The following is a 16258-nucleotide window of genomic DNA, read 5'->3' as shown; positions in this document are numbered from 1 at the left end:
TATGAGCTGTATACACAAATATTCAGAGCAAAACCCAAGTGTTTTTTTAATTATAATGGTAACAAGACCCTAGCTAATGAAGGCAGTACACATTCCCATAGGTCTAGTACAACACATTGCCCAAAACAAAATGCTTAAGTTGTCCTAAGTAATATTTACCTCAACTTTCTAATTGAGAGTTATCTCTTTATTTCCATCATCATAAACATAAGGGATTTTTGTAAGGTTATTAAAGGCTACCTCCTACTTAAGAGCACAAATATGAACCTACATTTAATATGATGCAGTTGTAACATGGTATAAATAGCTCTCTCATACAGGGAAAGTATTTACTTTTTTTTTAATACTTCACATTACTCTCCAAGCAAACAGGATGAACATCTCAGTACCTTTTCAAGACCTTCTTCCTTGAGGCTGATCACATCTAAATCAAAATCTGTCCTTAAGCCATTAGTTTTGTTGAAAGTTATCCTGCCTGTGAGGCCTTCCCAGTGGGCCTATGGAAGAAGAAAAATAATTTCCATAAATAAGCCAAAAAAAAATCAATTTCTACCAAAATGGGAATATTAATTATTCATTACATTTAAATAATTCACCTTGAGGCTGATCTAAAGATAAAATAATTTCATATTCATTTCTGAGATTCTCAGGGTTTTTTCCTAATTAAACCAACCTTTCTTTAATCTCTGTACACAATTTCTTAACAGCCTTCCATTTTAGCCAATAAAAATTGGTCTTAGTGTGATGAAAGACTGTTTCCATTAACTCTTCTCACACATTTATAGTTACCATTTTTATTTTCCCCACTATATGTACTGGATTTGTTTGTTTAATTTCTGTCATTTTTCTTTTCTGCAAATAAGGTTTGATGCTGTGAGGTGCTGAGCCTCAAATCCCTTTGAGACAACAGGCACAGACAAGAGTGCTGGAACAATTTTTAATAGTGGAGTTGCAGAGAGCCATTTAAACAAACAATGTCAAGCCTGGGGGTGCGGCAGCACTCCCAGGACCCCTAGTTCCAGCACCTATGACATTGAGGGACCTGAGTCAGCACGTATCAGAAATGAACGCTTAATTTTAGAAGGCACAATATATTATTTTCTTGTAATTTTTAAGTGGTAGAGCGTAATGATGCCATTAATGGGTTCTGCAAGCATGGTCATTGTTAACTGAAATGAAGAAGTATATTGCTCTCCCAATGTATCTGCTATAGTGAAAGCATTCAAGAGGAGATGTCAGAAGAGCAATTTATGATCTTGCAAGTAGGCACCATTAAAAATGGAAATTTATGGCACTGCTGTATTTATCTTTACCACATTATTTCCTCTACTGACAATGGAAAATTCAGAGCTAGGCACTTATGGAACAACATATTTGAACAATGTACCATGCTGACCCTCAACATCTTAAATTATGCATGACTGTATAAGGACTAAATTTTAAATAAAAATCCAAGAGAAGTTACATTGAGGCAAAACATATAAATTTAAGACATTTATGGAAAAAAAATCCAGCCTATAGATTTTTACGTTATCAGAATAAATAGCAAACAGATTAAAGTGGAAAAGGCTGAGGTAAAGGTTGCCTGGGAAGTGGTGGATCAAGAAATGTAGGCTAGAATTTTGCTTTTAGAATTATTACATATTTGCTTCTTTGATCATTTTAGCATCACAGAAGTTCCAAGAAAGATCAGCAAAACATTTCGTTTTGTCTATTTGCCGTGCAGTACTTTCACCCTTTTGTGTTTTTTATATTTATAAATTGCTCCTGTATGAACCACCATATGAACAGTTTTTAAATGTAAATGAGGTTTTGACTGCAAGTCTCCCCCCCCCCCCCCCACACAACAAGCAGAAAGAGTCCCATCTGCTGGAAAAAAAAATAAAGTAGACTAAGGGTGAGGGGAAGATGGGATGGAGGATAGGGGTAAGAAGAAAACAGACTATATTTTATTAATGACATACCTCTTTAATGAGACTCATAAAGCGGGTCCCAAAGCGCCATGGTTTGTGCCGATTACACTGTAATGAACTGACAGTCATCTGTGGGAACTGCTGGACAGCCACTGACACCACATGAACTGCATCATACATTAAAGCTGCATCCGTCTGAAATTAGAATGAAATAATGCAGTGAACACAGCTGTAGCTCACGAAAGCTTATGCTCTAATAAATTTGTTAGTCTCTAAGGTGCCACAAGTACTCCTTTTCTTTTTTGTGAATACAGACTAACACAGCTGCTACTCTGAAACAAAATTGAAAGTGCATGACAGAGAATGAAAAAAAAGAGAAAGAAAAAAATCTGTCCTGCTCTGTTATAATGCAGTGTGACAGGGTCAGGCCAGATGGCTACAGGAGAGGGATAGAAGACAGATATATTAGCCCCAGGATAAGTAGGTCCCTTTTCCCTGGGTAAGATAACAGGGAAGGTTCCAGAACAATCAGGAACCTTCTGGAGACAATTAAGACTGACAGGCTGATTAGAACACCTGCAGTCAATCAAGAAGCTGCTAGAATCAATTAAGGCAGGCTAATCAGGGCACCTGCATTTAAAAAGAAGCTTGCTTCAGTTTGTGGTGGGTGAGTGAGGGAGGAGCTGGAAGCAAGAGGCACTAGGACCTGAGAGTGAGAACACAGACTGTTGGAGGACTGAGGAGTACAAGCATCATCAGACACCAGGAGGAAGGTCCTATGGTGAGGTTAAAGAAGGTGTTGGGAGGAGGCCATGGGGAAGTAGCCCAGGGAGTTGTAGCTGTTGCACAGCTGTTCCAGGGGGCACTCTAAACAGCTGCATTCCACGGGGCCTGGGGCTGGAACCCAGAGTAGAGGGGGGGCCCCGGATTCCTCCCCAAACCTCCCAACTCCTGGTCAGACACAGGAGGAGTTGACCTGGACTGTGGGTTCATGAAACTGGTCAAACTGAGGGCTGCTGTGAAGCTCCGAGGTGAGTAAATCCACCAATAAGCGCAAGACCCACCAAGGTAGAGGAGGAACTTTGTCACAGCAGGCAGAAAACCGTATGACTGCTTATGCAGCACTATCTAATAAAACAGGTTTCAGAGTAGCAGCCGTGTTAGTCTGTATTTGCAAAAAGAAAAGGACTACTTGTGGCACCTTAGAGACTAACAAATTTATTAGAGCATAAGCTTTCGTGAGCTACAGCTCACTTCATGCACACTTCATGCTCACTAAATGCATCCGATGAAGTGAGCTGTAGCTCACGAAAGCTTATGCTCTAATAGATTTGTTAGTCTCTAAGGTGCCACAAGTACTCCTTTTCTTTTTGTCTAATAAAACAGTTACCAAGTTCCTACATCAGAAATGTCAAGCTCTTCAGTTTTAGCTTTTCTTTTTAAATCCAGATATAAGGGCCCAATTACATACTATCTGGGATTACTGCAGAGCTCTGACAACTAAGATGACTTGTTTATAATATTAAATAAGTACCACCTTAGAGGGCTATATAAATCACTATGCATGTATAAGTCAATGAGCAAGTTATTCTCTTGGGTGAGGAGAAAGATTACAAAGGCCTCAGTTAAGAAGGAACATACACAGGCAGTGAAAATAATATTTTTTTCCATTTTAGAATTACAGATAAGACACAATCCCAAAGGTGCTCAGCATATTCACTAATCACTTTTTAGGAACTCAGTTTAATCCCTAGGGTTGACTTGACCAATTTTTCCCATAAATGAGAGGCAATTCAAATTTACATTAAAATTCATATTCATTTTAATTATCTTGTGCCCCTCCAAATAGTCTTTTTATGCTCAGTAAATGCTAACCAGCATCATGCTAGCAGTACTGAGCTACTCACTTAACCGACACAGTACAATGTGCAAAGAAACCACAGGTTTCTTTCATTTTGTTTGATAAATAGTGGTAACTGTTGCCACTAAAACTGAGAAGAGGACCTCAGACTCAGCTGGTGGAAATGAACTCTGCCATCTGCTCACCATACCATAGAGGAAAAGGACCTATTTCCCCTTCTCATTCACATAATTAGTGAGCTGTGAAATGAGTTCTTTAATGGATAGGAAACCTGGAGATTATTACACTTGTCACAATACAATACAATGCAATACAAAATGAGCTTATGCAAATGCATCTCAGGGCATTTTACAATATGCAAAAGTGCTATGTCTTTATAGACCATAAACCACGTTTAGATTGAAATAGGTCTCCTGAGGTGACATTTCAAATTCAAATGGGAATAAATCCCAATTTTGAAATAATCAGTACAATGGCTTCAGATGATTCAAGAAGCAACTAAGCTTGTACTGATACTACAACTCAGACAAAAAAAATACACAGATCCTAAATTGTTCACCACTTAACTCATTAAAATATTTTAAGGCCAAATTGATATCTGAGAAGGAGCCAATATAGCTCCCAAAGGCTGGAGTAATATACAAAGTCTGCTTTGTATAAATTAAAATTCTGGTGACCGCATCTTGCTAAAGTTGGAGCTATTCAATATTTTCTCAAGGAAACCATAAAATAATGTACTACACATTAGTCTAGCTCAGATCTCAAATGTATGTGCTATGGTCTTCTTGCAAGAGGATATTTTCACTGCCCAACTTAACTATATTCCTTGAATCAAAGTCAGGAAAAGCTAATCACACATCTTCTGTAGCAATCAGTAGTCAGAATGCTTTCCATAGTGATAATCACCATTTTTAGAAAAAACAGGAATAAGAACAATTTTATTGAAAGAGAGACAGCCAACTGCAACAAATAGATTTAACTAATCAACAGCTAAGCCTTCTTCATATTAAATTTGTCCCACCCCATCTATGAATAAATATGTCTTGAGGAGGACAGTATGTAGACTACCTTCTCCTGCAGAACGGGGGAGACAATGGTCAGAGAAGCAAGTAAAAGCCAGAAAATTAAACTAAAAAGGGAGACGGTTACAAGAAGTGACCCTGTGAAGAGCAAGCTGTGGCAGGGGAAGAGCTCTGTGTGCATGGCAGAAAAGTCAGAGATAAGTGTGAACCTTTAGATTGCAGTGATAGTCCCAGAGGTAAAGTCTATTTGGAAGGCTTTGCAAAGCAGCCCCAAGTGAAAAGTGGTAGGACTGATAAAAGCTGTGGGGAGCCTTTATGGGGCCCTGAAGACAGAACACAGGGAGGCTGCTTCAAAGGAAATTCAGGTCACCAGGAACCACTCAGGAAGCGACAGCCCTCTCACAGCACTAAAGAGAGCTCATGATTTTGTCCAGAGTGATATTTCATCAAGTTTGCAGTTAAGAGCCATTTTTATCAATAAAAATAACCCTTTTTTTCCTTCCGATCAAAACTTCAAATTCCCATAAATACCTGTGAAGGAGTTGCACTCAGACATTCATGAAGTGAAACCTAGTATAATAGTGTTCAGTCCACAGATAGACAAGCAACTGATTACATTCTCTTGAGTATAAATATATTATTTCATGTACAACCATCAAAATACCAGTGCAAAATCTGGATAAACATAAGTTGCTGAGTAACACAAAACTTATAACATTGCCCGGTGCAAACTGCTTTAATGAGGAATTGTTAGGAACACTGAACAATGCAGTTACTTGAATTGCAGGGAGTCAAATTAAAATTGTCTGCTTCAGAAGTAGGTAGGGTTGCCAGGTATCGAGTTTTCGAGTGGAATGTCCGGTCAAAAAGGGACCCTGTTGGCTCTGGTCAGCCCCACTGATCAGGCTGTTAAAAGTCCAGTTGGCGGCTCAGCAGAGCTAAGGCAGGTTCCCTGCCTGCCAGGACTCCATGTGGCTCCTGGAGGCAGTGGCACATCCGCCCTCTGGCTCCTACACATAGAGGACTCCTCACGCTGCCCCCACCCCAAGCGCCAGCTCTGAAGTTCCCATTGGCTGGGAATCCCAGCCAATGGGAGCTGTGGGGGTGGCACCTGCGGATGGGGCAGTGCGCAGAGCCACCTGGTCATGCCTCCACATAGGAGCCAGAGGGGGAACATGACACTGCTTCCGGGAGCCACCCGATGTAAGTACTGCCTGGAGCTTGCACCCTTGACCCCCTCCCATGCCCCAACTCCCTGCCCCAGCTCTGATCCCCTTCCCACTCCTGCACCCTCAACCCCTCATCCCCAGCCCCACCCCAGAGACCTCACGTCCCAGCTGGAGCCCTCACACCCTCCCGCACCCCAACCCCTTGAGCCAGTCCAGTGAAAATCATCAAATTAGGGTGGGGACAGCAAGCAATAGAAGGAGGGGGGATGGAATGAGTGGGGGGTGGGGCCTTGAGAAGGGGTGGGGAAAGGGAATTTAGTTTTCTGTGAGTAGAAACCTGGCAACCCTCGAAGTAGGACAATGTCCATTTAAAAAATCATCATGTAATTTGATTATTTTTCTTTTGTCCATTCTACAGAATGGCTTGAAAAGTTAGGTAATGCTTTAGCATACATTCTTTGAACATGATGGTATATCTGTGTCCAGCATGGTTTTAGTTGTTGTAGGTGGCTTTTGGGATTTTTTGGTTTTTGTTTTTTGTTGCTACTCATTATCTCACTACCTTGGTGTGTTTGGGTCTTCACCCTTTCACCTTCACCTTCCTCACAATGGTGCCAAGAAAGGGAAAGGCAGGAAAGTCTCTGGATATGTCTACGCTTGTAGCTGAAGGTCTAATTTTTACCCACACAAGCTTGATCAAAGCTTGCACAAGTATGTAGTTTCAAGCTGGGAATCACATCCCCAGCTCCAAGTGTAGATATACCCTCTATCATCCAGGTGCTGGGACTTATCCTATCCACCGCCACTCCGTTTGGGTGATGGATGGTGGGGGACAGTGTTATAGGCTCCTCTCCTGCAGTGGGGTGAGGGGACACTGAGTGAGTTTAAGCAGCTTGCTGGGAACGGGAAGTCTGTTGGCTTCATGTTTCACCCTCACCCATTCCACCTTTACATAGGTGTGCTTGGTTTCCTGTGATGCCAGGGGCTAGACTGATCATTAGTTTTGGAATCATAGAAGATTAGGGTTGGAAGAGATCTCAGGAGGTCATCTAATCCAACCCCCTGATAAAGCAGGACCAACACCAACTAAATCCCAGCCAGGGCTTTGTCAAGCCGAACCTTAAAACCTCTAAGAATGGAGATTCCACCACATCCCTAGGTAACCGATTCCAGTGCTTCACCACCCTCCTAGTGAAATATTGTTTCCTAATATTCAACCTATGTCCCCCACTACAACTTGAGACCACTGCTCCTTGTTCTGTCATCTGCCACCACTGAGAAAAGCTGAGCTCCATCCTCTTTGGAACCCCTCTTCAAGTAGTTGAAGGCTGCTATCAAATCTTCCCTCACTCTTCTCTTCTGCAGACTAAACAAGCCCAGTTCCCTCAGCCTCTTCTCGTAAGTCACGTGCCCCAGCCCCTGATCATTTTTGTTGGCCTCCATTGGACCGTCCAAATTGTACACATCCTTTCTGTAGTGGGGGGCCCAAAACTGGACACAATACTCTAGCTTATGCTCAAATAAATTTGTTAGTCTCCAAGGTGCCACAAGTACTCGTTTTCTTTTTGTGAATACAGACTAACACGGCTGCTACTGTGAAACCTGTCATTATGCAAGTTATATCATAGAAGGCAATCAGATTGCTCAGGCATGATTTGCCCTTGGTAAATCCATGTTGTCTGTCCCTGATCACCTTTCTCTCCTCCAAGTGCTTCAAAATGGTTTCCTTGAGGACATGCTCCTTGATTTTTCCCAGGGACTGAGGTAGGCTGATCAGTTTATAGTTCCCCGAGTTCTCCTTCTTCCCTTTTTTAAAGATGGGCACTATATTTGCCTTTTTCCAGTTGTCTGGGACCTCCCCTGATCGCCATGAGTTTTCAAAGATAATGGGTAATGGCTCTGCAATCACAACAGCCAATTCACTCAGCACCCTCAGATGTGTTAGATCTGGACCCATGGACTTGTGCATCTGGAAGGGATTTTTCCCACATGGTGAAATTGATAAGCTGATATTTGGTTTTTTTTCACCTTCCATCTGGCATGCAGGAGACCTCTTAGGGGGCTTCCAATGAAGCTGGTGGGTTACAAATGGTCCAGTTAAATGCCCCAAAAACCACTGAGCTTCCTAGGCACTCATATGGCATGGTGATGGGCATGCCTCTGAGAGGCTCTTCTCTCTCCCGACATCCAGAAGGAGTCCTTGGACAGGCCTGAGGATGTAGAGGGGGCATGGCCTTCCCTTCACATTCACCCTCAGGCGCAGTACATCGGGAGCCAGAGGTACCAGCTGAGATCAGCACTGGAACACTCTTGCTGAGTACTTTTGGGTGTTAACTACTATTGGTTAAATAAAGTTGCAGCTTCCACATTTACCCACATGATGGTGAATATGTGGGCAGAGAAACAGTGAGATATACATGGCTACATATACTAAACCTCAACATGTCACTTCCCCCCCCCATGTACAGGACAAGTCGATGTGCCCAGTGAACTGCATTACTTTTGTTTACACCTCAATATATTTCAATTCTTATCTAGTTTCAAGATGCAAAAATACACTTTATAATTTTAGAAGACATCTACTGTATGTGTATTATATGCTCAGGCATGACATCAATTCAGGATAGGGGTTTTCCTGATTAATTCTATTTCTTCGTTAAATAGTTCTAAAGTAGTACTGCTCTTCAGACAGAAAATCCTATTTCAGTTATTATACAAATCGCAGCCTTCTTTAAACCCTAATCTATAAATTCTAAGAAATTTAGATGATATTCAAGCATGATGTGGAGGAATTCTTCACTGATCAAAACCAGTTGATTAAGAAACTAATGAAAGCAGGTAAACCTACAGGTTTTCAATTAAGTTTCATTTAACTAATATAATTTTTTCTTAATTAATCTTTCACTAATAAAAGCCTAGTGCAATATATGGCCTCCAGTTTTAAAGATATTCTGTGGAATACTTGGAATTGAGGAAGCTCTCTAAATTGAGTGGTATTATAAATAACTCAGTACCAATGGGATAGACGGACAAACTTAACGTTAAGTCTGTGTGGATTTGACTGGTATTTACTGGTGATTTTATTGATTGTGAGAAGAGCTGAAACAGGGAACTGGTTTATTTTCTATAGCTAAGATAATTTGTATATTTCTAAATCTGCAATATATAGGGGCAGTCCTTTATACCGACAATTTTTTCAATTAAGTCAGACTTTTCACTGCATAACTGGAATGACACACATGGAACTATAGAAATTAGAGCTTTCAAAGAGTCCTTAGGTATATAGTACATCCCCCCTACAGATGGAGGAACAGTGACAATTATCACCTTCATGCTACTGTCCCCTTAATACCCAAGAGGATAGTCAAGTTTGGGGCCCTGCGGAAGTTCAGTTGGGAGTAGAAATTGGTGATAAACAAAACTGCACCACAGGAATACCTATTTGCAAAGAATATACAAAGTCCAGTGTCTCTGAATACAGAAGGAATCAGATAGTAGGAGACAGCTTCTTTTGCTAACAGCACTTTTCACAGTACTTCTTAGCCTTCACCCCGACTCAGTTAACTCTTCCCCAGATTTCTTCCAGGATCAGACACCATGCTTTAAGTGGTCTTTCTCCGGTCTCTCCCAGTTACTGTGTTCATGCACATACCTGATCACAATACCCAGTAGAACCTCCCTGCCCCCATGGTGCTAGTTTTTCTATTAAGCACTGTTGTAGGTGTGGACCCCATACATGTTTCCTACAACAATCTTAGTGAAAGACATGTTTCAGAGTAGCAGCCGTGTTAGTCTGTATTCGCAAAAAGAAAAGGAGTACTTGTGGCACCTTAGAGACTAACAAATTTATTAGAGCATAAGCTTTCATGAGCTACAGCTCACTTCATCGGATGCCCTAAATGAGGTTTTAACTCAACTCAGAAGTTTTCACCCAGCTCATAACAAGAGCTTAATGTTTGTGAAATGCTATATTTAATGCTTGTGCCTTCATGATGTATGGGGAAGGGCTAGAGAGTTTTTGTTGGTTTCCAACATTTTTTTCTGTTTATATTTTAAATTAGAAATTCAGGTCCAGACCAACCTGAACAACTCTGTGAAGACTGGAGAACTGATGAGCTATAAAGTGATGTCACACAACGGCACATAGCTAGTGAGAGGGTAAAGGATTTCTAGTCAAACTGCTTAAAGTTCTTGATATTTAACAACAAAAGTCCCTATTTAATGTCATATTGTGAAGAAAAGAAGCCTGTTACAAATTGTTAAGCCTAATGTGTGAGAGCTATCCATTTATATTTTCTAAGATCCCCCAACAAATCCTCCAGCAAAACAAGGTCAGACATGACATTCCAGATATATCTAAGGGGGAAAAACAAGCAGAATTAAAAAAAAAAAAGACTGAAGGCTTTAAAGATACGAAAAAGAGGATAAGCCCTTTTAAAAAAAACCAAAAAAACACCACCCTTTGCATCACCTTTAAGGGCAGTGATTATAGAGATGGGAATGGAACTCAAGATCTCCTAGCTCTCAGTCCTGATCTTAATCCATTAGAACGCCACCCCTCAAAATCCCAAAGTTGTTGCTTTTTATTTTGAGGATTTTTTTTAAAATGTCTTCAAATTTTCACAGGAAATTTTTTTTTCCATACAGTGGAGCATAAAGAATGAACCATTTCCAGGCCCAATGAAAATTCTATTTTTAAGTATGAAAAACTATGCCTGATTTTACTTTAGAAGTTTCCCATTCTCCAGTTAAATTCACTGCAAGTATTCACTTATCTGCATCCCTGGGGCACAAATGGAGTCTATACATTAGCAAATGTATGCCTCCATTTGTTTCCAAGGTAACCATAACAAAAGTAACCAGAGAAATGTAGCATAGAAAGTGGAAGAAAACGGTCCACCAAATAATTTAACTATAGCTCTTTAAAATGTTCCAACATGTTAAAATTAGTTCATATAACATGTTCAAAGTCTTAAATAATTTCACTTATCTTGGCATGGTTAGTAAGCTCAGGAAGCAGCATGATTAGAGAGAAGGCACAGAATTATTCTTAGCTCCACAAGCAGCCAGCTCTTAAGGGGATTGTTAAGGCAACAGTAAAATCTAGTTCACATGGACTTTGGTCAGTGGCTCAACACAGGTATTATCATAGTCACTCCCACATAGAAATTGTGTCATCATTTGCATAGTCACTTCCATATCTGTAACAAGATATCCATCCTTAAAATAGTTAAGACCAGGGATCAGCAACCTTTGGCTTATCAGGGAAATCCACTGGTGGTCCAGGACAGAAATGGAAGGAATCTTGACTATACCCCACAATGTGGTATTTGTAAAGATCAGTAGCAGATTCCTTCTTCCCCTTGACCAAATTGTACTTTGTGGTGTAGCTGCATTTTCTCTTACTAAACACAAGCTGTAAAATCTTAATTTTGGTCTAAACCAGGGATCGGCAACTTTTGGCACACGGCCTGCCAGGGTGAGCCCCCTGGTGGGCTGGGCCAGTTTGTTTACCTGCCACATCAGAAAGTTCAGCCAATCACAGCTCCCCCTGGCCACGGTTTGCTGCTCCAGGCCAATGGCGCTGGCTGAAGGATGTGCTGGCCGCCACTTCCCACAGCCCCCATTGGCCTGGAGCGGTGAACCGTGGCCAGTGGGAGCTGCGATTGGCCGAACTTATGGCTGTGGCAGGTAAACAAACTGGCCCAGCCTGCCAGGGGGCTTACCCTGGCGGACCGTGTGCCAAAGGTTGGCGATCCCTGGTTTAGACCAAAATTAAGATTTTACAGCTTGTGTTTAGTAAGAGAAAATGCAGCTACACCACAAAGTACAATTTGGTCAAGGGAGGAAGAAGGAATCTGCTACTAATCCTTACAAATAGCATGGACAGCACATTGGGAATAGAGTCAAGGTTCCTTCCATTCCCTATCCACCTCCCACTCCTCACCCACCTGTGTTGGGGGAGAAGTAACAATCTTGCAGTGCCTGATTCCCCCCCCATTTCCATGTACAGACCAAAGACATGGGGTGAAGGGACGCACCTTACTCCCCTCCATAGCCACATAGATCATAACATAATATTGCCCTTTGTGAAGAAATTATTTTCAGTGTGTTGCACTACTCAGGGTACCACCGTGACATTTATATTTATATACTGCAACTCCCCTATTGAAATCCCACCACCCTGCTCAGTCTGACAGTAAAAGAACTTCCCAGTTCTAATCATGTATCCTTCTCCTAGGTCTTGCCTCACATGACGATAATTTAAAATAAATTACAAAAGTGTTAATTACAAAAAATTGAATAAATGGCAAACCACATAGCCAAAGCAAACAACATCTCTTTCCTCCTCCTTTCTCTGTATTATGTGTAATTTCCTATTATCCAGGGTTACTTCCATTTATTGAGTTCTCATCAGTCAATAAATGTGCAACTCCCAACTCCAGAAATGAACCCAATATGTGTGGAAGGGGAGAAGAATCAGCCCCTATAAAGTAAAATTAAAGTATCTTTTCCTTTTAGGACTGGCTTTGTCATAGAAGCAGACTGCTTTCCCTCTTTTAAATAAATCAGAATAAAAAGTAAAGTACTTGAACACAAAGACTTAAGGAAAATGTGACAACACTGAACAGTCATGAGAGTGGAGCACCTACAATAGAAGGACCCTCATTATTAGCCTGCCTGCTACTTTCCTTGAAAGCGGTCCTTTTTGACCAGAAAACTACATAAAGCTGTCATTAAAAGTTATAGGATATGAACTACATGGAACTGTCAAAAAAGAACAGAGGTGTATATAAAACCAACTTAAGATTTATCTATCAATGTTTGCACTTGCTTGGATATAGCATCAAGTGCTGCCTGCTCAGAAAATTACATTTCAAGGGCTATTATGACTGCTCTATGAGGCAAAACAGCCATAACTCCAGTTTACCCAGTTACCATAATGGGAATCCCTGGACAGTGAGGAGAAAAATGTTTACTTAGTTTACAGTAACTGTTCAATATGTGTAGTGCACACATCTACATTCCCAATGTGCTCAAGTCAAATACATTTTGCCGGCAGTACCAGCAGATGATTATGATTGCCAGAGCTTAATTCGGAATACAAAGACTCGTTTTGATAAGTAGATCATAGGCATACATGGCCAGTCCACCTCAATTGTGTGCAGATCAAGTGACCCTCAATGCCTTCTGAATCAGCTTTTACCAGGACTTCTATGTTGGAAACTCAGTCTTGCCATTTGATGCCCAGCAATCATCGTAGGTATCACAAATGGAAACTGTCAAGCTTGTTACTGTACCACTGATAACAGGTCCACGTTTTACATTTATGCCATGAAAACAGAATTAGAGACTTTGATTTTTGTCTGTAAAGAGATACATGTTGCTTGCAAATTCATGATGGAGGTGACCATACACAGCCCTGGCTTTCTTAATTTTTGCATCCACTTAGTGGTCAATTGTGGCTTCGTTGTTCAACATGCAGCCAAGATAAGCGAACTATTTGATGGCTTGGAACATGATATTTCAAAGCTTAGACAGACCTTGGTAAGATTGTTGAGGAGATAACCGATATGTAACCTCAGTTTCATTCAACTGATGGTGGTCAAATTTACAAGCCATTACAGCAAAGCTGTTTGTAAGCAAAGCTTCAGAGTATGCCATCAAGGCACAATCATCAGCATAGAGCTCTTCCTGGATCAATGCTTCTGTCAGCTTGATATTTGCACATAGATGGGAAAGACTGAGGAGCTTACTAGTGCAGAAGCATAAAAAGATGCTTTTTGAAGAGCCACCAAGGGCTTCATCTAGCACTACAACAAAGAATAGACCAAAAAGGCTAGGAGCAAGGACACATCCTTGCTTCATCCCTTCTGCAATTGGAAATAGGTCTGTTAGATCACCCTCAACATTAGCTCTTCCAGCCATCCCTTCCTGCAGTTGTCAAACGTTAATAAATTTGTCTAAACATTCAAATTTAGCAAATAATTTCTAGAGGGCAGTGCAGTTGACTGTTGAAGCCTTGGTTAGTTTGAAAAACATGATGCACAAAAGTTGGTGCTGTTCACAAAATGTTTTCTGTAATTGTCAAATGATGAAAATCATGTCAACAGTGCTCTTCTGAGCACAAAAGCCGCACTGTGACTCAGACAAAGTTGCCAAAGATTTGGGTCAGGAGTCAGTTCAGGAGAATCTTTGCAAGAATCTTGCCTGCCACGGAGCACAAAGATACCACAGTAATTACCACAGTCACTCTTTGAGCTTTTTATAGATAGTGATGTTAACATCTTTCAGTTGTTGTGGTATAATTTCTTGAAGCCAGAAGTGCAAGAAACACTCAAACACTCTGTCAATAAAGTTCCCTCTGTGTTTGAAAACTTCAATAGAATGGCATTGGGACCATCAGATTTGTTATTTTACATTATCTGAGGAGCCTTCAAACACCTCAGCTTGTGTGGGTGGATCAGGAAGTGCATTAGATGTGGGAAATTTTTCAGACATTATCCAGCACTCATCAGAAACAGTAGAAAAAATGATAAAATGTTCATGCCGTAGTCTCCAATGAGACATCACTTGTTAGTGGTGTCAAGGTAGATTGGGAAGGGTCACACACAGCTTTGACAATATCACAGAAACTTTTTGAGTCAGGTTTATCAGCAAGAGCCTGTAGTTCATCTGCTCCATGAGCAAACCACATATTTTGCATTTGCTGAAATCTGAATTGGAGCATGCTACAAGTTGCCTTGTATTTGTCCTATTTTGACTCGGAGAGTAGGTCAGCTAAGAGTGTGGCATGCCCTTGTTACTTGACATCCAGGAGATTCAATATTTCAGGATCGGTATTGTCTAACCTGTCTGCATGATGGCGTTTCATATACCCAACACAATCCACAACAGTGTTATAGAATAGATTGTTGAATGGGTATCCCTGTGTGACACATGTCATCACTGGTCAGGTCCCATGAGAGGTACTGCATCAGACACAGGAAGGTAAATATGACTTTCACATTCCATGGTAACCAGGTTTTTAAAAGTTAGAAAATCCTTCTATTGGCAGATGTAATGCAGAGATGGCTGTTAAATGGAATCTCACAGCACTGAGAGCACAAAAGTGTCTCTACTGAATCAAATGTCCTCATCTGAACCTCCCAAGTGCAGGCTTTTTCTGCATTACTTATCCAGAGATCATACAGGTGGTGAGGTGGAGAGATTGCAGGTTGGGGTGCCATGGGTTGCCCTGGTTCCTTAGGCACCAGCTTCCTCTGGGACTGAGGGATTCTCAACCCCCGACTCTGCCCCAGGTCCCGCCCCCCATCCAACTCCTTTCCCCAAACCCTCACCCACCTCTTCCTGTCCAGTTCTCCCCCCCACCCGAGCATGCCCCATCCCCTCTCCTCCCAGAGCCTCCTGCATGCTGCAAAACAACTGATTGCAATGGGCAAGAGGCACTGGGAGGAAGAAATTTATTAGGAGGGTGGCCAGCAGGTGCGAGGCACTGTGGGGAGGGTAGGAGATTGCCTTTTTTCTGTGGGTGCTCCAGCCCTGGTAGGCACCTATACCTGGTTCGTAGACAAGAGATTCAGAACTAGAGGTAGAGCGGTGGGGTGGTCAAATTGAGGGCTGATGCAGGTCTGTGTATCAGTACTGCCTAGGAGATGCAGATGCTATGAGAATTAAAGTTGCCTTGTATGTTTCCGTTTCCTGATTACCATTAGAATTAGAGGAACTGGAGGGACTGCATACAACAGATGTCTCAACCATGGAAGATAAAAGGCCTGCCCTGGAGAGTATCCTGCATTTGTTGTTCAGATTGCTGGCAAAAAGGTCTATTACCAGATATCCCCAGCTGCTGGAAAATACCTTGAAGAATCTCTTTCATAAATGGTTGTCCAGGAAGTGTATATGAGAGAATCTGCTATGTTTTTACTCACACCTGAAAGGTGAAGTGCCTCCAGAGAGATATTGTTCTTATACAGATGTTCCACAAGTGGATTCAAGATCAGGGGAACAAAAAGATGTTTCAAAGATTCCTTTCTCCTCCTTTGTCTCAGATCCTGTGCTGATCACAGCTTGGTTGGATCAGAGGACCCAGCCCAAACTGAGAACTTGGAAAGACTCAACATACTGTATAAATTAACAGCACAATATGTTATTCTGAAAATTGTAAACTAGAGTATTTTCTCTATTCAGAAATCTCTTGTTATAAAGCTCCTTGAATTTATTTATTTGTGGCTATTATAGTTTACAGTTAATAGGCCTGTTTATGCTCTTAGTTAAATTATACAAAATATG

At 41.3% G+C, this 16258-nt stretch overlaps 1 protein-coding gene across 5 annotated transcripts in view; it reads right to left on the bottom strand.

Moving 5' to 3' along the window:
* Positions 1-16258, bottom strand: part of GRIK2 (glutamate ionotropic receptor kainate type subunit 2) — a 587425-nt gene that overhangs the window by 282970 nt on the left and 288197 nt on the right. For all 5 annotated transcript variants that reach the window (XM_038395673.2, XM_043510712.1, XM_038395676.2 and 2 more), the window contains 2 exons: positions 1965-2108; positions 390-497 (listed from right to left, as the gene is read on the bottom strand). In XM_038395673.2, the coding sequence (XP_038251601.1) occupies positions 390-497; positions 1965-2108 (252 nt within the window). The remainder of the gene's footprint in view (positions 1-389; positions 498-1964; positions 2109-16258) is intronic.

Source organism: Dermochelys coriacea, chromosome 3 (assembly GCF_009764565.3).
Source record: "Dermochelys coriacea isolate rDerCor1 chromosome 3, rDerCor1.pri.v4, whole genome shotgun sequence".
Lineage (NCBI taxonomy): Eukaryota > Metazoa > Chordata > Testudines > Dermochelyidae > Dermochelys > Dermochelys coriacea.
The sequence above is the reverse complement of the archived record's forward strand: the minus strand, read 5'-3'. Positions and strand labels throughout refer to the sequence as shown.